The 17,274-nt window shown below is 50.7% G+C and overlaps 1 protein-coding gene across 1 annotated transcript in view; it reads left to right on the top strand.

Annotated features, from left to right (window-relative positions):
* The window catches only part of fstl4 (follistatin-like 4), a 92,772-nt gene that overhangs the window by 61,952 nt on the left and 13,546 nt on the right, over window positions 1–17,274 (top strand). Inside the window, exons 5-7 of the mRNA XM_040181938.2 lie at window positions 2,367–2,557; window positions 4,584–4,704; window positions 16,002–16,168. Coding sequence (XP_040037872.2) covers window positions 2,367–2,557; window positions 4,584–4,704; window positions 16,002–16,168 — 479 coding nt within the window. The remainder of the gene's footprint in view (window positions 1–2,366; window positions 2,558–4,583; window positions 4,705–16,001; window positions 16,169–17,274) is intronic.

The following is a 17,274-nucleotide window of genomic DNA, read 5'->3' as shown; positions in this document are numbered from 1 at the left end:
CTGAGTGGGGACAGAGACGACAGCGAGGTGATGATCCCTCATGTCTGATCCACCTCACACCTGGTGTCCAATGTTACTCCTGCATTGCACCTTGCACCGGGTCTTATTGGGGGGGGGGGGGGGGGGGGCGCTTGGTGATGGAATAAGTCATTGTGTGTGTCTGCGTTTGTGTGATTGCTCTCTGTCTTTGCGTGTGCGTTCGCGTGTGACGTGACGCGCGTTGACGTTGAGGGATCCACGACTTGCTCTCATTACAACCCCCAGTTTTCTGCGTTGACCTCCGAACCCTCCGAACGCTGTGATCGATGTACTCGATCACCCGGCCTGAGCGATACTAATTAGAGGCCCTCCTCACCCCAATTAAAGCAGCTCCCGTCCCGCGGCTCCACACACACTGTCCCCCCCCTCCGGTGTGCGATCCATCACAGCAGGGACGGACAAAATGTTTGTGTTGCCCTTAAATGAGCCGGGTTGGCAAACACGTAAGCTCTAAATATCCTCCAACAAAGACTATTAGAAGTGAAACTATCTGTTTCTCTGTGTCCCAGGCAGGAGGGAGATCAGGACCAGAGCTCCTCCGGCTGTGCTGCAGGTCTGAGACGCTTAGAAAAGACACTATAAAGTTGTTCTGGTGGTTCTATGGAGCTTCACCTTGGATTTCTCCTTAATTTGGTAACAAATGATCAATCACAACGAGGCCCCGCCCTAAATCACACTCTGCTTTATGGTCTATTTGACTCTAAATAATGAACATCATGTTGTGTTGAAGAAGACCGAGACGTGGAGTCTTTTTCTCTCTGACTTATAACCCGTCAGACGGGTGCAGGTCATCGAGGACTGAGCTTTGTTTGTGGGGCCACCAGGAGCTCCTTGGTTTGTGTGCACTCATGCATGAGCATGAACACACGTCCATGCTGAAGACGCGCTTCCCCATCGAGTCCCCAAGCGGGAGACGGCCGTCCTGCTGCTGAGGCCTCGTCGACAGCAACGGCTGGAGAAGCTGTGGGTTTGAATCCCATTAGATCTGTTCCTGTGTACCCTCGGGGGGGGGGCAGGTAGGGACGTCGCCTCGTGATTTATTCAAGCTGCGGATTTTCCCTTTTTTTACAACCTGTCCCGTCCCCGTGCTTCTGGCGTGCTCGCGGTGCCGGCGTCTCTCATGCTGTCATCGCACTCGGCTGGTGCCGATGCTGTGAGGAAAGCAGGGGGACGAGTCCCTCACAGCGCGGCTCAGGCGTCCTCTGCATAATTACCCGTCTTCAAGTGGGAAGAAAAACGCTCGGTGATTCATTTGTTGTCCCTCATTTCCTCCTCACGTCTGCGTCGGGCGACGCCGTGCAGAGAAGCAGCAGCTCGACGCCCAGTCGGGTTTGAGACGTCGGCTCTGATCACGAAGCTCGAGGAGGATGTTTACCTTTTGTTTTCATGTGGATTCAAGGATTACTTTTAATTAATTGGCCCCCGCTGCACTGAAAGCTGTGAGACAAATCAAGCAAACACAAAAAATAACATCTTTCAAACACCCAGAGGCTCACACGCGCACACACATACATACACACACATACACACACATATACACGTGCACACACATAAACACGTGCACACACATACATACACACGCACACACATGCACACATATATACACGCGCACACATACACACATATATAGACACATGCACACAAATGCACACACATGCACACACATACACACATATAAACACGCGCACACACATACACACATATATACACACATGCACACAAATGCACACACATGCACACACATACACACACGTGCACACACATGCACACAAATGCACACACATGCACACACACGCACACATATATAATCACATGCACACACATACACCCACGCACATGCACACACATACACACATGCACACACACACACACACACGCACACGCACACACATACACACACATACACACACATACACACACCTATTCACACATGCACACACATACACACATGCACGCACGCACGCACATACATACACACACATATTCACACATGCACATATATACACACGTGCACGCACGCACGCACATACATACACACATGCACACACATGCACACATACATACACACACGTGCACACACATATTCACACATGCACACACATACACACACGCACACACACATGCACACACACATACACACACACATACACATACACACATGCACACCTACATACACACATGCGCACGTGCACGCACATATTCGTCCCTCTTTATCTCGCTCTATAAAAACACACAACTCACAGCTGCTCTCCAAAGGTGTCTCTCGTATAACCGAGGTTGTCCACATGTCTCCTCCTCCTCCTCCCTGTGTGTGTTCGCTCCTGCAGGCAACGCGTGCACCATGTCGGAGTACAACAAGCTGAAGAGCACGCTGCTGGAGATGCAGCCGGCGGCGCCGCCGAGCGGGCAGCGCGGCCGGCAGAGGGACATGGAGGCCAAGCGGGCGCTGGTGGACACCATGTTCAAATACCTGGACGCGGACGGGGACGGGCGGCTGGTCGGGGGCGAGCTGGAGAAGGTGGGTGACGTCATCGGGGCGAGGAGGGGGGGGGGGGGGACAAAGGGTGTCTGATCGGCGGAGGCGTTTATTCTGTTCACGCCAAGAGAACCTTTGTGGCGTCAAAGACTTTGAAACTGCAGCTGAGACATCAGCAGGTTCAGGGATGAGAAAGGGAAGGAAAGTCATCTTCTCTTTGATGAAACCCTCCCCCCCCCATGTTTACCTTCCTCTCACATCCAACCTGCCACAGCCTCGTCTGCTCTAACGATAGAAAAGTCCTACAGCTCGATGGAAACGACCTCATCCAGATGAGACACTTTAATCACAAAGGTCCACTGTAAATCCAAATAAATATAATTATTTAAACCTAAAAGAAAATGCAACACATTTTAAACTTTGTCACATGACTGTTGGTCTCAGCCGAGTCCATCAAGGCACATGACTTTCTGAGCAGCGCAGAACTTGAGCCGGTCCAGTGTTTTGATAAAATATGTGTTTAACTGGTTTTCCTGAATTAAGCGTTCGTCGTACACGATGTGTTGAAGGTTCAGAACCCAGTGGCAGTGTTGATTGGTGTGAAGACAACCACAGGCTTTAGGTTCCACGGTCCCGGCTGTGACGTAGAGCGAGTGGCGTGTGGCTCAAACATTTCATCCATCCGATTAACTCAGAAAAAGGTCGCCTGAGGGACAGAAATCGGCGCGATAAAGGGTCGGCGTTGCCGGGGAATCGAATGGCCCCGGGCATCATCTGGTGTCTGGAAATGGGCATCGGCGCCGGGTGTTAATTAGACCCCGCCCACCCGATGCGTTGGTCTCGGTGAGTCGTGCCTCCTTGTTATCTGGAGGATGGAAGATGCCACTGAACACCAGGCTTATTAGAAGCTGGTGATTAATTAGTGAAATTTAAATATAGTCTGTAAAACGCCACAGTGATCCATCTTCTGTCTCATCTGTGCAGCTGTGATTGGCAACTCGCTTTGTCCTCTCTGGAAATTAAAGAGGATGTCGCTGCAGAAATGTAAAATAAAACCCTTTCTGGAAGAGCTGCACTACGAGATCCAACGAAAGCTTTGGATCAATCAGAGCCCGGCAATTACACACGTTGGAAACATTGGATTAACATTTTAGAACATTAGAAATCTATAATGATTAAGCAAAAGGCTTTTTTTTAATATGTAACTATTTCTTTAAAAGAATAACCTGCACATCTTTTACATATTCCAGTACACCTGTATGAAGCAGGAGCTGCGTCTCTTGTTTGTCTCACTGAAACTGCATCACCTTCTCAAAGACGTCTCCCCGGGGAAGAAGACGCTCTCCCACCGCCAAAGAGACGGCTCGTAAATGACAAACAATGGCGGAGTGAGTGGAGCGTCTTCCCAGGGGAACATCTGTGCATTAACGGAGGAGCAGCAGCAGTGGAAGACATTTTAAAATGGAAAAGCAATCACGAGCAGCACTTATGTGATATATAAACCCCCCCGTCCTCCCCCCTTCACACGGAACGGCTCTCAGGAGGATGTTCACCAGGGATGAAAAGCACACTCATAAAATACTTAAAGCTGACTGTATTCAGGCTGTAAATTCATTCAAATCACTTTAACATCTGCGGGAAAACACAAGTAATCACAACTTGTGCTAATTGGAACATCAACATTTGAAAGCTTTCATCAGAAGTCTGTTTAAATTTAATGAACAAAAACATGCAAAATACTGGATTTGTGTTGATTATATAAATCCTTTATTATTGTGTCTTTGTCCATCATCGCATAGGAGGGAGAGAGACTCCTCGATATCTGTACCTGCAGACTAGCTTCTTTGCTCTGAATATCACATTTAGCACCTGAAAGAGTCCGAATGAAGCCGCTCACATTCCTGAAACGATGCTGAGGAAGAAGAACACATTTGGGTCGTACCTCCGCCTTGCGAAATGTCAAATTTACATTTATACCGAATGTGCACAATGTGGCCTCAGCAGATAGACGAGCTGTGCGACACACCGGCTGTGCGAGTTGTTCAGCCGCTGTGTTTTGTGTGCTCAGGTCTCTGCGAAGGAGCACGTGGAGGACGGCCTGCTGGAGTGCACCATGCAGGACCTGCTGCGCTACGACGACTACAACAACGACGGCCACCTCAGCCTGCACGAGTTCTACACAGCCTTCCGTGAGTCCTTCGTCCTCCTCCTCCTCCTCGTCAGCGAAGCACAGAGACGCACCGCGGGACTGCGCCGCGTGTCTTCTGCGTCTTTGACCTTCCTGCACGCGACACCAATGCTTATAAAGGCGTGGAAATGACCTCCCAGGAGCCCGCAGACGTCCCTCGCAGTCGGACGGGATCACGGTGTTTGGGCCACGGGTGATCAGGATCAGTGGCGTCCCGATTGGAGCACCGGGCGCCGCCGTTGTGGCCTTTTGGGCTTTTAGGCAGAGCGGCGGCTGAGAGCTCAGGCAGGTTCCACCTTGTTAGGACCAGTAATCGCAGAGGAAGTTCACGCGTCGCAGCAGCTGCCCGCGGCAGGCGGCCATTGCTTTCTGTTCGGGGGGGGGGCGGGTCCATTAGGCAGCGCCGCTGATTTCGCGGTTTCGTTGGAAAGCGTCACGCTATCATCCCGTTCCACTCCCCCCCCCCGTCTGGTGTTTGGACGCGCCTGAAGAAACGGGCCGGCGCCGATCAAACCAGCTATTGATCAGCTGCGCTCAAGGTTAACTGCTGGCCTGCAGACCGGCAGCGCCAAGAGGGAGCGCTTGTTTTTGAGTGGGCATCTGGTGTTGTGGATGATGTGGATGGTGTTGAATTGTGTGTGTGTGTGTGTGTGTGTGTGTGTGTGTGTGTGTGTGTCCCCGGCGAGCGCTTTGGGGAGCAGAGTAGCCAGGAATCACAGGTGTGTCCGGCAGCGTGAACGTTTAGGACATTGAAGAGCGCTCATCGGCCTCAATGATGTGAGAAGGTTGTGTCCACGGCTCTCCTGCGTCGATGCTTTTCTTCTGTCCTCCCAAAGTCACCGGATTCCAGATTGCGTTGTTCTGGTCTCTTTGTTGTCTCTTTATCTAAAGTTTAAAAATCTCTCAAATCTCCGCTGTGTCGCCGCCCGAACCCATCTGTCATTTCTCTCCCCCGTGAATTGAATAGAGCCAATTGCCAGAATGCTCCTGAGATGATTGCATTCTTATTGATTTTTCCTCTTATTCTACCTTTAACAAGACCAGCAGACATTTTCTTGTTTTGTTTTATTGCCTCCTAAAGTCCCCCTTTAAAGTCGATTTGACTCAACCAGCCACGAGTATGGATTCATTCTAACAACCAGAGAATAAATGTAAGTCAACGTGGCTGACGTGGCCTCATTGCGTAGTGAAAAGGTCACAGTCTCAATGAATGGAAGACGTTCTGAAATGTTGCATTTTGTTGTTTCATTTATTGTTTCTATAAGTAACATTTCCTGTATTCATTCCAAAATCGTATTACATTTAAAACTCTGCATTGCGTGTGGGAGCTTTAATCAATGTGTAACCTTTAAATCATCCCGGGTAATTGGGCTGAGGGGGGATTTCATTTGGCAGTCTTGTTTGGTGTGACCCCCCCCCCCCCCCCCCATGTCACACAGCGATCACAGCGACAACACAAACAAAAACACCTCCTGCTCCATCAGGACGGAGTAATCAGCGGAGATGACAGTAATGGCTTCCATCAGCTCTGTGCTTTCTAAAGGTGGTTCAGTTTCACATTTACCACCGTGTCCCCCCCCCCCCCACCTGTCCAAATCCACCTTAATCCCACTGGAATCGGCGGGCGAGGAGATTCCACACGTGCAGGTCTTGTGCGCACGCCGCCTCTGTGGGCGCACGCGTGGCGTAACGAGATGCTTCGTGTAGGGTGAGCCACCTCGTGTGAACGAGCGCGCGGCGTAATGATATTAACCTTCTCACCGCTCCGGAGGTGGAATTAGCTCTGGCTGCAGGGTGAAGGGTTGGAGAAGGTAACATGGAGCCGGGTGAAGGTTCCATGTTACTCATCAAGCTTCTCTGGTCTGTGAAGTGAAGGTCTTCAACGAAGGAACGAGGCCGGTGAGCAGGTGAGTAGAAGAGCTGCCAGAAAGCAAAACGACAACAGGAAGATGATGGATGCTTAAAGGAAACTACTTGATCCACCGGTGACCATCACAGATTCTCTGTTATTTTATCGGATTCGTAAAGTTTAACTTTACTGGAGCGCGTTCACACACATCTGGACGGCTTAACGCGCAGCAACGAGGTGCATGTTAAGGGAACAATTAGCAGTTAAGGGGCAGCGCCGTGAGCCAGCGGTCTCTCTTTTGATTGGACTGTAAAAAGCACACAGCTGGTGTGCATCCAATTAGGACCCATTGTTTCTCCATCGAGCCCCCACATGCAGCGCTGCCCCCCGAGCTCGCTGTGTTCTCTTCCTCCTCCACCTTTATCACAGTGGAATATCACCGAGGTTTTCGGGCTGCAGCCGCTTTGGTCGCTTTGATTAATCAAGAGTGTGCACACATGTGACATGTGAGTACACACACGTTAGTACACACATGTACAAATACAACGCATGTATCTAATGACGCTCTGCGAATGAAGAGAGATCAGTCGCTCGACATCCACGACGCGTAAAGTCACGTCTACACAAACTGCACTTCACACGCTGTGGTCACACAGCCTCTGTGCTCAATGCAACAGGGAGAGAAGCCCAGTCAGTCGCCATGGCAACTGTGCCTGTCCGTTTAATGGCCGAGTCATTATATTTAGCACAACACTCGTCTGATGGGTTTAATTCCCCGGAGAGGAGAGTGAAGAAGAGTGAAGGAGAGTGAAGAAGAGTGAAGAAGGGTGAAGAAGGGTGGTGAAGAGTGAAGGAGAGTGAAGGAGAGTGAAGAAGAGTGAAGAAGGGTGAAGAAGGGTGGTGAAGAGTGAAGGAGAGTGAAGAGTGAAGGAGAGTGAAGAGTGAAGGAGAGTGTAGAATAGTGAATGGAGAGTGAAGAAGAGTGAAGGAGAGTGAAGAAGAGTGAATGGAGAGTGAAGAAGAGTGAAGGAGAGTGAAGAAGAGTGAATGGAGGGTGAAGGAGAGTGAAGAAGGGTGAAGAAGAGTGAAGGAGAGTGAAGAAGAGTGAAGGAGAGTGTAGAATAGTGAATGGAGAGTGAAGAAGAGTGAAGGAGAGTGAAGAAGAGTGAATGGAGAGTGTAGAATAGCCTCCCCCCCCCCCCCCAGGCTGTTAGCAGCGCAGCATGTGGTCGCCTTTTATCCTCCTCGAACACCGAGGAGGAAATAATTCATTATCACGCCTCCATTGATTTTGGTGGAACACTCCCCCCCTCCTAAGAAGGTCCTGGGTTCGATTCCACCCAGTGGCCTTTCTGTGTGGAGTCTGCATGTTCTCCCCGTGTCTGCGTGGGTTCTCTCCGGGTTCTCCGGCTTCCTCCCACAGTCCAAAGACATGCTCTGGGGATCAGGTTAATTGGGGACTTTAAATTGCCCGTAGATGTGTGAATGTGAGTGTGAATGGTTGTGTGTCTCTGTGTAGCCCTGCGATTGACTGGCGACCAATCCAGGATGTACCCTGTCTATCGCCCGAAGTTGGCTGGGATGGACTCCAGCCCCCCCGCGACCCTGTGTGCAGGATAAGCGGTTTGACAATGGATGGATGGATGGACTCCCCCCCTCCTCCCCCTCTCTCCCCTCTCTCCCTCTCTCTCCCCACTCTCCCTCTCTCTCCCCTCTCTCCCTTTCAATTTCAAACAAGTGTGAGTCGGTGTGGATGCGTGTTTGTGTGTGGTACTCGTCCTCCTCTCATCTCCTCATCCCCTCCAGCCTCCACCTTCATCAGCTCAGAAGATGTTCTCTCGTAACAAAGACATAGACTGAGCAGATGAGGAAAGGAGGAGTAAAAGGTTTTACTGCATAGCAAAAAAACAGAAGACAGCAGCGGATTCAAAGAAGGAGAAAGACGAGCCAACAAGGTCAGAGTACGAGCAGATAATCCGTTACGGCTGCACAACCTTCGCTTTCAGCTACTCAGCAAGGTTCCTGCGTGAGAGAAGAAACAGATCCCCTGGATGCACTCAGGGAGGAACATCTGTTCTCCACCAGCCACCAGCCACCGGGTCCAGCTGGCTCGGTCACAGTGATGAGGTTGTGTTCTCCTCTGTTTGTGCCCAGCAACTATTCACCAAGCACAACTCCACCCAACAGGAGGAGAGGGAGGAGACGGAGGAAGGGGAGGAGAGGGAGAAGGGGGAGGAGAGGGATAAGGGGGAGGAGGGGGATGTTGCTTCCAGCTGAAAGCACACACATACACAAACACCTTGAGGGCTTCGGTTCCTCCGAGCCCACATCGAAAGGAGCTGCATGAAGACGCTTCAGTTAGCTTCAGTTAGCCTCAGTTAGCCTCAGTTAGCTTTAGTTAGCTTCAGTTAGCCCCGTCTTTGAGGCCTTATGTCTACAGAAAGGAGACGGACGGAGAGCAGGTAATGATAACCGCGGGTTTGTCAGGCAACAGGGGGAGGAGCTATGAGGAGGAGGAGGAGAAGGACCGAGGAAGGGAGGAAGACCTCGCAGTCTTTGCTCTCAGCGGGAGCTCTTGGAGAAGTGCGTGAGCCGTTCTTCCTCTCGACTATCTGAGTAACGAGTGTCGAGTTGCACCTGGAGACTCACAACGAGGGTTTGGCTGTTTGATTAAAAGCCCTTTGGCCTCCTCACGCATGTTTACCCTCCTCGCCAGGCGCCCAGACGCAACAAAGGGCAGGCGGTAGTTTACGAAGCCTCAGCCGACAGGACGGGACCACCAGCACAAACCGGACGTCCCCTCGCGAGTCCTTGAGGAGACGATTGACGGAGCAGTAAACCTGCTCAACAGAAGGCGGCGTCCTGCTCTGGGAGAACTTCATCACTCCTTCTGGAGCAGCTGCTTTCAGCCGACTCTCCAAAGCGCTTCGTGCTCCTTTTCGCTCGGCAGCAGCTGAAACAGTCGGAGGCGCAGGGAGGAGGTGATGATGGAGGGAGCAGGCTACCCAAAATCTCTCAAGTCTTTATCCTCGGTAGGGGGCGGGGGGGGGATCAGGGTCACCCGATATCTCCCGTGGCAACAGCCCCGCCTCCTGAAACGATGAGCTGGAGGGTTAAAGCTCGGAGGCTTCTTGGTATTTCTTTGTATTTCTGTGGTTCAGTAACAACCGGCGCGGTCGAAGGTTCGATGCCGACGTCAGTGATACTGCAGGGAGGAGCAGGGGGGAGGGGAGTGGGGGGGGGGGAATAGAACGTCTTCTAAAGCGAAAGAAATAAAAGTAGTGATGGCGAGCTCCTCCAGGTGACTGTTGCGTCCTGTGCGACTTTGAGCTTTTGTCACATGATTGAAGTGTGTTAGACGCCCTGCAGGCAGCCTGTCCAGACGGAGGGGGGAGGGGGGGGGGGGGGGGGGGGGGGGTTCTGTTTTTGGAAATCTGAGTGCTTCATTCCGGCTGCTTTCTGTGTCGTCCGGTGAAGGTCGAAGCTGCTTCTTTAGCGTTTGTGAAGATGTGTTTTAATGCATATCTGAAAATCAATGAAGAAAAAAAACATCTCACACGAAGGTCTCGGCTTCCGCCACTTTGCAGCATTGCGTAGCCGCTGGTGTGACACGCAGGTCACCCCCCCCCCCCCCCCCCCCCCCGCCCAGCTGCCTTCACGCGGTTTAATTATTAAGCACGCAGGAATTTTGCCCCAAACGTTCGCAATTATTTTTAAAAACCCCACCGGTCATGCTTGGAGGATCCGTGATAATGTAACGGTGTGCATGCACGGCGCTGCACGGTGGGTGAGAGAGAGAGAGAGAGAGAGAGAGAGGGAATAAATTATGGAGCCATTTATCAACTTCATCAACTCATCAGCAGCTTCTTAGAAACCCCGTTAGTGCTTTTAATGATGCAGGGTGACAAAGCTTTTCTGCTAATTAATCAGCCCACATTTAACGAGATTTAAAAGAAACAGAAGATATTTGATATCATTCTATTGATAATGTGGGAGTGACAAAAACAACGACGTAACCTTTAAAAATCAGGTTGTTTTAATATGCCAGTTTTTATCTTTTATTGAACGAAGCTCTGAAATGAGTTCAGACACACAGACTCCAGCAGAGGGAATGTGGGCAAGAACAAGAGGTTTTAACATCCAACCAACTCGGTACTGAACTCTAATGTCGTCACATGACAGAGAATCTGACCCTCTTCTCCTCAGGGGATTCTCATATCGCCTCACAGTCGAAATCCTTATTTCGGGATGGCATCAGGACATCAGGAGCTCCCCTGGCCTCGAGGTTAAACCGAAGGTCAAGGTCACCTCACGGTACAGAACGTATTGTGTAACACAAATGTGTAACAGATCAGATGAACGGGAGCTAATAAAAGACAAACAAGGTGTTTCATTAGCTTCGGTTTCTGTCTCACGCTCAAACGGTGACCTCTCTCTTTCTCTGTGAGGAAGAAGAACAGAACCTCCTTAAATTGTGCACAACACAGTATCCGGTGTTTGGCTCCCGTTGACCTCGGCGGACCTCGTTGTTCTCACGAGAGCAGCGTTGGAGAAAAGCATCGCTCATCGTGTTCGTCTGAGCTGCAGATCTAACGAGGCCGCTCCGTCGGCGGAGACGCACAAACAAGCCCCGTGAGGACGTCTCCGCTCGACCCCGAGGTCGGGTCGAGCTGCGGCTCCCGAGGCGCAGGGTTCTGCTGCAGGAGCCACTAATCCCTCCAACCCCGAGGATGAGAGGCCTTTGAAATGAGACGGGCCGCTTAGCAAACGCTGTCAGAAAAAAGCCTCTCTGGTTTACAGTGGGAGGGTTAGCCGGGGGGGGGGGGGGCGGGGGTCTTCTTTTGTTTCCATAAAGCTGAAAGATTCCCGCGCTGAGACATCTGCTGCTGCCATCAGATCGGCTGTAATGAAGCGGGGAGATTAGCTGGCGACTGTCGGCTTGCTCCCATTAAGCTCCTCAGAGCAGGTCCACTTTTAGGCCTCGAGGACTTAAAATGTCACTTTTAGCATTTTATCTATAAACTATTTCCTATATAAAAAGACATCGAAGTGATTGGAGACAGATGTGTTCTGTACCGCTGTATCTCGCCGCGATGCAGGAGGGCCGCGTATCTTTGACCTTCACGAGTCAGAACGCAGGAAGTAGGACAACGTTGCGGCGGCGGCGTTCCTCCGTTTCCAACTCGCTCTTCAGCAAAGGGCGGAAGGCAGGAGTTGGCACTGGCAGAGGTCAGAGGTCGCCCTGAGGTAAACGTGTGTGCGAACGCTGCAGACGCACGGTTCATTCCTGCGCCCGCCGTTACCCAGGCGCCGCTGCTTGGTCACTGAGGGACGAGCCAAACGCGCCGTCTTTCCCCACAGACTTTTTGTTTTGTTCCCTTTTGAGACGCCGGCGGACGCAAGAGGACGCTGTGGGACGCGTCTCCGGTCAGACATGTTTGGGAGAGCAGCCGAATTGTTTGCGCTTGCAACGGCGTTCTCATTTCCGTTAGCTTCTCAAACCCAGAGGACAGCAGTGTAATTAGGCTGTCCATCGCGTCGCACTGAGGGGGGAGGCATTTTATCAAATCGTCACGCACTCAGCCCGAAGTCAAAAGTATCATTTTAATTCAGTGAAGTGAGCGACACAAAAGAGTCGTGCCGGCAAAATAAACACCAATGACTCAGAACAACACCCCTTATGTCGTCGTACCCTCATTTCCATCCACAACGTGGACAACAAAAGCCCCGGTTGCCCCGGCAACCCCAGCTTCATTGACTCCATCCGAGCTCCACCTCTCAGCCCGACTTTGGATGAGACAAGCGACTCGTGGGTGGAGTAACCGAGACGTCGTCCATGATTTCAGGCTCAACACAGAAACGTTGCAGAATCTCCGGTTTGCAGAGTGTCCTCGTGTTCTATTCTTTACTTTTAAATGCAGTCCGATGGCCGGATCTCCTCCTGCTGCTCCTCGTTCCTTATTAATGCGGCACGAAAGGCCTTGTTTTAAATTGGTCTTCCTGCGCTGACACGCTGCCTCCGGTCGGCTCGCTCTCTGGGTTTCCTTCGCGGTGATCCGAGGCCGACGCTGGCCTGCATACCGGTGGAGAAGCACCACCACTGCTCCGGCGGGCAAGGAGGCGAAAGAGAGCGAGGCAGATTAAGACGTCTGAGAGGCGAAAGCGAGACTGACAGGCGGTCAGAGTCACACAGATAAAAAAATAATAATAAGTAAATGGAGCCTGAGACCGTCTGAGAAATATGCAAACAGAAAAATGATAAAGACACAGTGGGAGGAACGGAGATTCCGCTGCACCTGTGGAGGAGATTAAGGGTCCGTATCCAGCGTGATTAATGAGCTGGTCTCTGATTGGCTCCAATATTCGCCGCCCCGGCACTCTGAAAGAGGGCTGGAGTCCCTGCTCGTGTGTTGGTGGGCGATGAAGGTAATCGAGCAGTATGTATGCACAGCGGGACGTGCAGAGCTAACAGAGCGCTGACCGACTGGTTGAATTACTGCAGCGCGTCTGGGACCCGGGTGATGCACGTTGCGATAGCTGCAGCCCACCGGCACAGGAACAAACCGCCACCATTTGTGCACACCGGGGGGGGGTCTCGTCTCCCTCAGTGCACCACACAAACAGAGACGACACCACCGCACGCAGTCGAGATGCGGCAACACAATTTCAAAGGGCGATTACTCGGCGCGAGTCGTGGAACGTGAGATACGGAGGTTTTGTTTTCATGTTTATGTAAAAAAAAAAAAAAAGATGTTTTCTTTCAACAATCCTGGAATCTCTGCGGTTCATCACGGCCTGCAGCTGTAAACAACGTCTCCATCGTCCTATTTTTATCTTTCCGACGTTCCTTGAAGACACCGTGTGTGGCGAAGAGAAACAGCTTAACAAAGCTGTGCATCTCCCCCCTGTGGGGCAATGAAGGAGCATCTCTGGAACCTTTCTGACTCTCAGACGAGTATCAACAGGCGTGAGATCACAACTTTGTATCTTGATTTGAAACTTTCCGTCTTCATCAGAAAAAAAGATTTACATTTCTATTCCTTCATATTGTGCAGGTCAGAGCCTCCTGCGCGTCTCAGGTCTCCGTTTGCAGCAGCAGGAACACAACAGCATCTCACCCTGATTAATGTCTGAATCTTTGTTTAGCGAACCAGGGGGGCCGGCGTGAGGGTCTCTATGAATAATGGAATGTGCCGTGCGCGTGGACGCTTGTCTTAGGAGGACTTTTAATTATGTGCGTCTGACAGTTAAACACACATGACGCATCGACGACAGACACACGCTGAGCAGAGCAACGCCAGATGCAAGGGAGTTATTTTATTTTTAAACATATTGAGGGAGAAAAATAATACTTTAAAATGAAAAACAGAGCAGCTTATTCAGAATAAAAATATGAAATATAGTCTGTATATATATAGAAATATCTTTTCAGTAAATGTTGATTGAAACCAATTTGATTCCCAAAGAAATGAAATGTCTTTCTTTGGACAAAAATAAAATAACATCTTTGGGCTCCTCACTGAGAAGCTTTCATTTGTCACTTCAGGGCCTCCGTTGTCGTGTTGTAGAGTAAATGATTTGTTTCAGCCCGGCTAATGGAAATCATATTCTTACACCTCCAAGGTGTCATGAGGCAGAATCCCCGATGTCATTCTGCTGCTGCTGCTGTTTACCAGCTCTTATTTTTTGGGCAGCGGTGGCGGCGGATGGTGGAACTGTTGTCGCTCCCGCCGACTGTTTCCACTCGACAGGCGGCGCGCAAAGAAAATACCAAACCGCCGGCCGCTCGCCGGCAGCAGTTTATCCGGCGAGCCTGAAGCTGATGAAACGTCGCGGGGGGGCCGGACTGAAATCAGGGTTATTTTCTATCTGAAAAAAAACCACCAAACCAGAGGAGGCGTTTACATCTGGCATGTTGACTCTCTACATGTTTCCATCCGGACACATGTGGCTGGTTTATGACAGAGCACAATCACACGGGTCGCGATCACATATTAGCCTCATGTTTCAGCCTTCCAGGTTTGTTAACTTGAACTAAGTTTCTGTTTCCAACTTATTTCCCCTTTTTTTTTAAATGATTTGACATGGAGTCAAAGACTCACGTCCCAGCTTCACTTCGGCACTATTTGCTGTTTATTCCTGTTCAAACAGGAATAAACAGTTGGCTGCTGCAGAGAGACAGCGAGCCACCCGTCTTACCTCCACGCACCGTGTTCATTTCACAGTGTGGCCCTGTTGAAATGCACGGCGCCACCTGGAACGGCCCCTCCAGGCGGCGTCAGATCAACGCGCTTCATCCCTCATCTGTCCGCACGGCACATCGAAGCCGCTTCTGCCACCGGAGTCGCCGCCCCGCTGATGCACAACTGTGTTGGAACTGGCAGCGCGTTGCACCCCGAGGCCTTCTGAAACATCCCCGACGGACCGAGCTGTCACCCCGGATGCATCTATCACCTGGAGAGACAGCGGATAGCCGGGGGGGTGGGGGGGGGGGGGGCGCCTGCCGTCTCCGGGCGGCGCACGCTTCAGTCAGTCGTGCTTCTCCGGGCCGCGTCGGGGCGGCAGCGCTGATGCCCGTTGGACCCTCGGCTCAGCGTGGTGATTCACCTCGGCGGTTCAGTCTGAAACACGATACGATCAGATGTGCGTGTCCTTCAGCTCTATTTAGTCACTATAGTTCTATTTTATTGATTCATTATTTTCAGTTCAACGATTATTGTCAGTAGTCGTTTTATATGATTGATCAGACATGAAAAAGAGTTGCACCTGTTCTCAGCGACTGGAACGCGTTGGTTTGTTTGCATTTCTCCATGTTTGCTACTGATGGTCACCGGTGGACCGCCGCCTCGCATCCATTCCCTCCATTCAGTGGACAATCCAATTGTCCACCGGGAGAGACAAACCGGTTCAGAGATGCGGTCAGAGGTCAGGAGCATATTTTCTCATGAATATTAGATTATTATTATTTATGCAATGCAGCTTATGTTGCTAAACAACGTCATTTTTAATCTGACACAAAGCAGAATGTCCACCGGGGGGGAGAAGGGGGGGGTCTCCAGACGGGCTGCGGCTGTAGATTCTGTGCCTGGCCGCACAGCTTGGCGACGGTCGCTGTTTATGGCGCCGGCGGGATCCATTGAAGAATAATTCTTAATTTGCCGTAAAGGTGAATTGAATCGGATGGCCATTTCAATGAACATAAATTTCCCCTTAATGAGAAGAATGATATTTGGCTAGCTGTGTGTCCTCTGACACGTGGCCTTTATTCCCTCCTGGACGGCGGTTTGTCCTCGCTGGTCGTCTAATAAAGAGCTTGCAGCCACGTCAGCACGCTGCTTGTGATTTGGGCTCGTCCTCCTTTCTCTGCCCCTCCTGTCTCCCTCTTTCTGCCGTCTGTTGCCGGCCTCTCTCTCCAACGCCGTCTCGTCCCTCCGCTCTCACCCTGACAGAGGTCGTCCAACTGAGCCTGGCGGAGGACCAGTCCATCAGCGTCTCCACGGTGACGGTGGGCCTCAGCGCCGTCCTCACCTGCGCCATCCAGGGGACGCTGCGCCCGCCCATCATCTGGAAGAGGAACGGCATCGTGCTGAACTTCCTGGACCTGGAGGACATCAACGTGAGTGCAGAGGTGGAGGCGGGAGGAGGAGGCGATGGCACCCGAGGGCCCCCGAGGGCCCCCGAAGGCGCTGTTAGCCTTCGTCTGCCTGCATGAGTTTAACTTTAGAAATGTTTTAATGACAAATGCCGTTACACGTGTTAAGCATTTATTATATTAAGTTAATTTGACGCCCAATCGATAGCTCATGCATTATTTTTCTGTGTGTGTAGCTTAACAGGGAATCAGGCCTGTTTGTGATGGAAATGACCCTTAAACCCGAGAGCTGAGCCTCCAATACAATCAGTCCGGTTTGTCTCCTGTCTCCTGGTGTCTTCCTGCTCTCGTCTCGCTCTGATTAAGTGATTGAGGCTGGAACGAAAGTCCAACCTCCCTTTATTCAAAAGAACTACTTCTGCACAGATACTTTTATTTGCATGTTCAGCAAACACAAAGAGAATATTTAACGTGCACTCTTATGTTTATTGCATCAGCATAGTTCTGTGCCTACAGGAATAGTGAAAAGTTCAAGAGAGGCTTTGATTAAGTGCAGAATCTGAAATGCAAAACATCAATCAATCATCAATTCTTCCACTTCTCACTTCACCTGATGGGAACATTTAATAAAACTGAAATTAAAATAAAAGCCTATCATTTTGTCCTACGAGGTTTTTATTCTAAACCCTTTCACAGTTAAAACGATCAGACTAAAAATCTATAACTCTACATCCTGTTCAACTGCACCAAATGCGAATCTTTCACGTTGACTCCAAGTAGCATTTTGCTTCTTCATCAGAATCATCAGGAATCAGGAACATTTATTGCCAAAATATGTTGACATGACGTAGAAGGACTTTGACCCGGCGGTTGTTGCACAACATTGGACAGTGAGACAATGAGACAAATCAATTATGAGATAAAATATGTTATTCGTGTCCTCCGGCCGTAAGTAAATGGTCGCGCTAACCTAATGATGCTAATCACAGCATGCTAACGGACCCGTGCGATCATATGTGATCAGCCAAAGAAATACGACCCGTCTCTAATATTGATTTCACCACCCATAGTTCCATAGTTGAGGTATTTGGTCAAAAACATTTCTCTCCGTCTCCACCGCCTCTGCTTCT

Source organism: Gasterosteus aculeatus, chromosome 7, assembly GCF_964276395.1.
Source record: "Gasterosteus aculeatus chromosome 7, fGasAcu3.hap1.1, whole genome shotgun sequence".
NCBI lineage: Eukaryota > Metazoa > Chordata > Actinopteri > Perciformes > Gasterosteidae > Gasterosteus > Gasterosteus aculeatus.
Note: the sequence above shows the minus strand (reverse complement) of the source record. Positions and strands in the feature narration are given on the sequence as shown.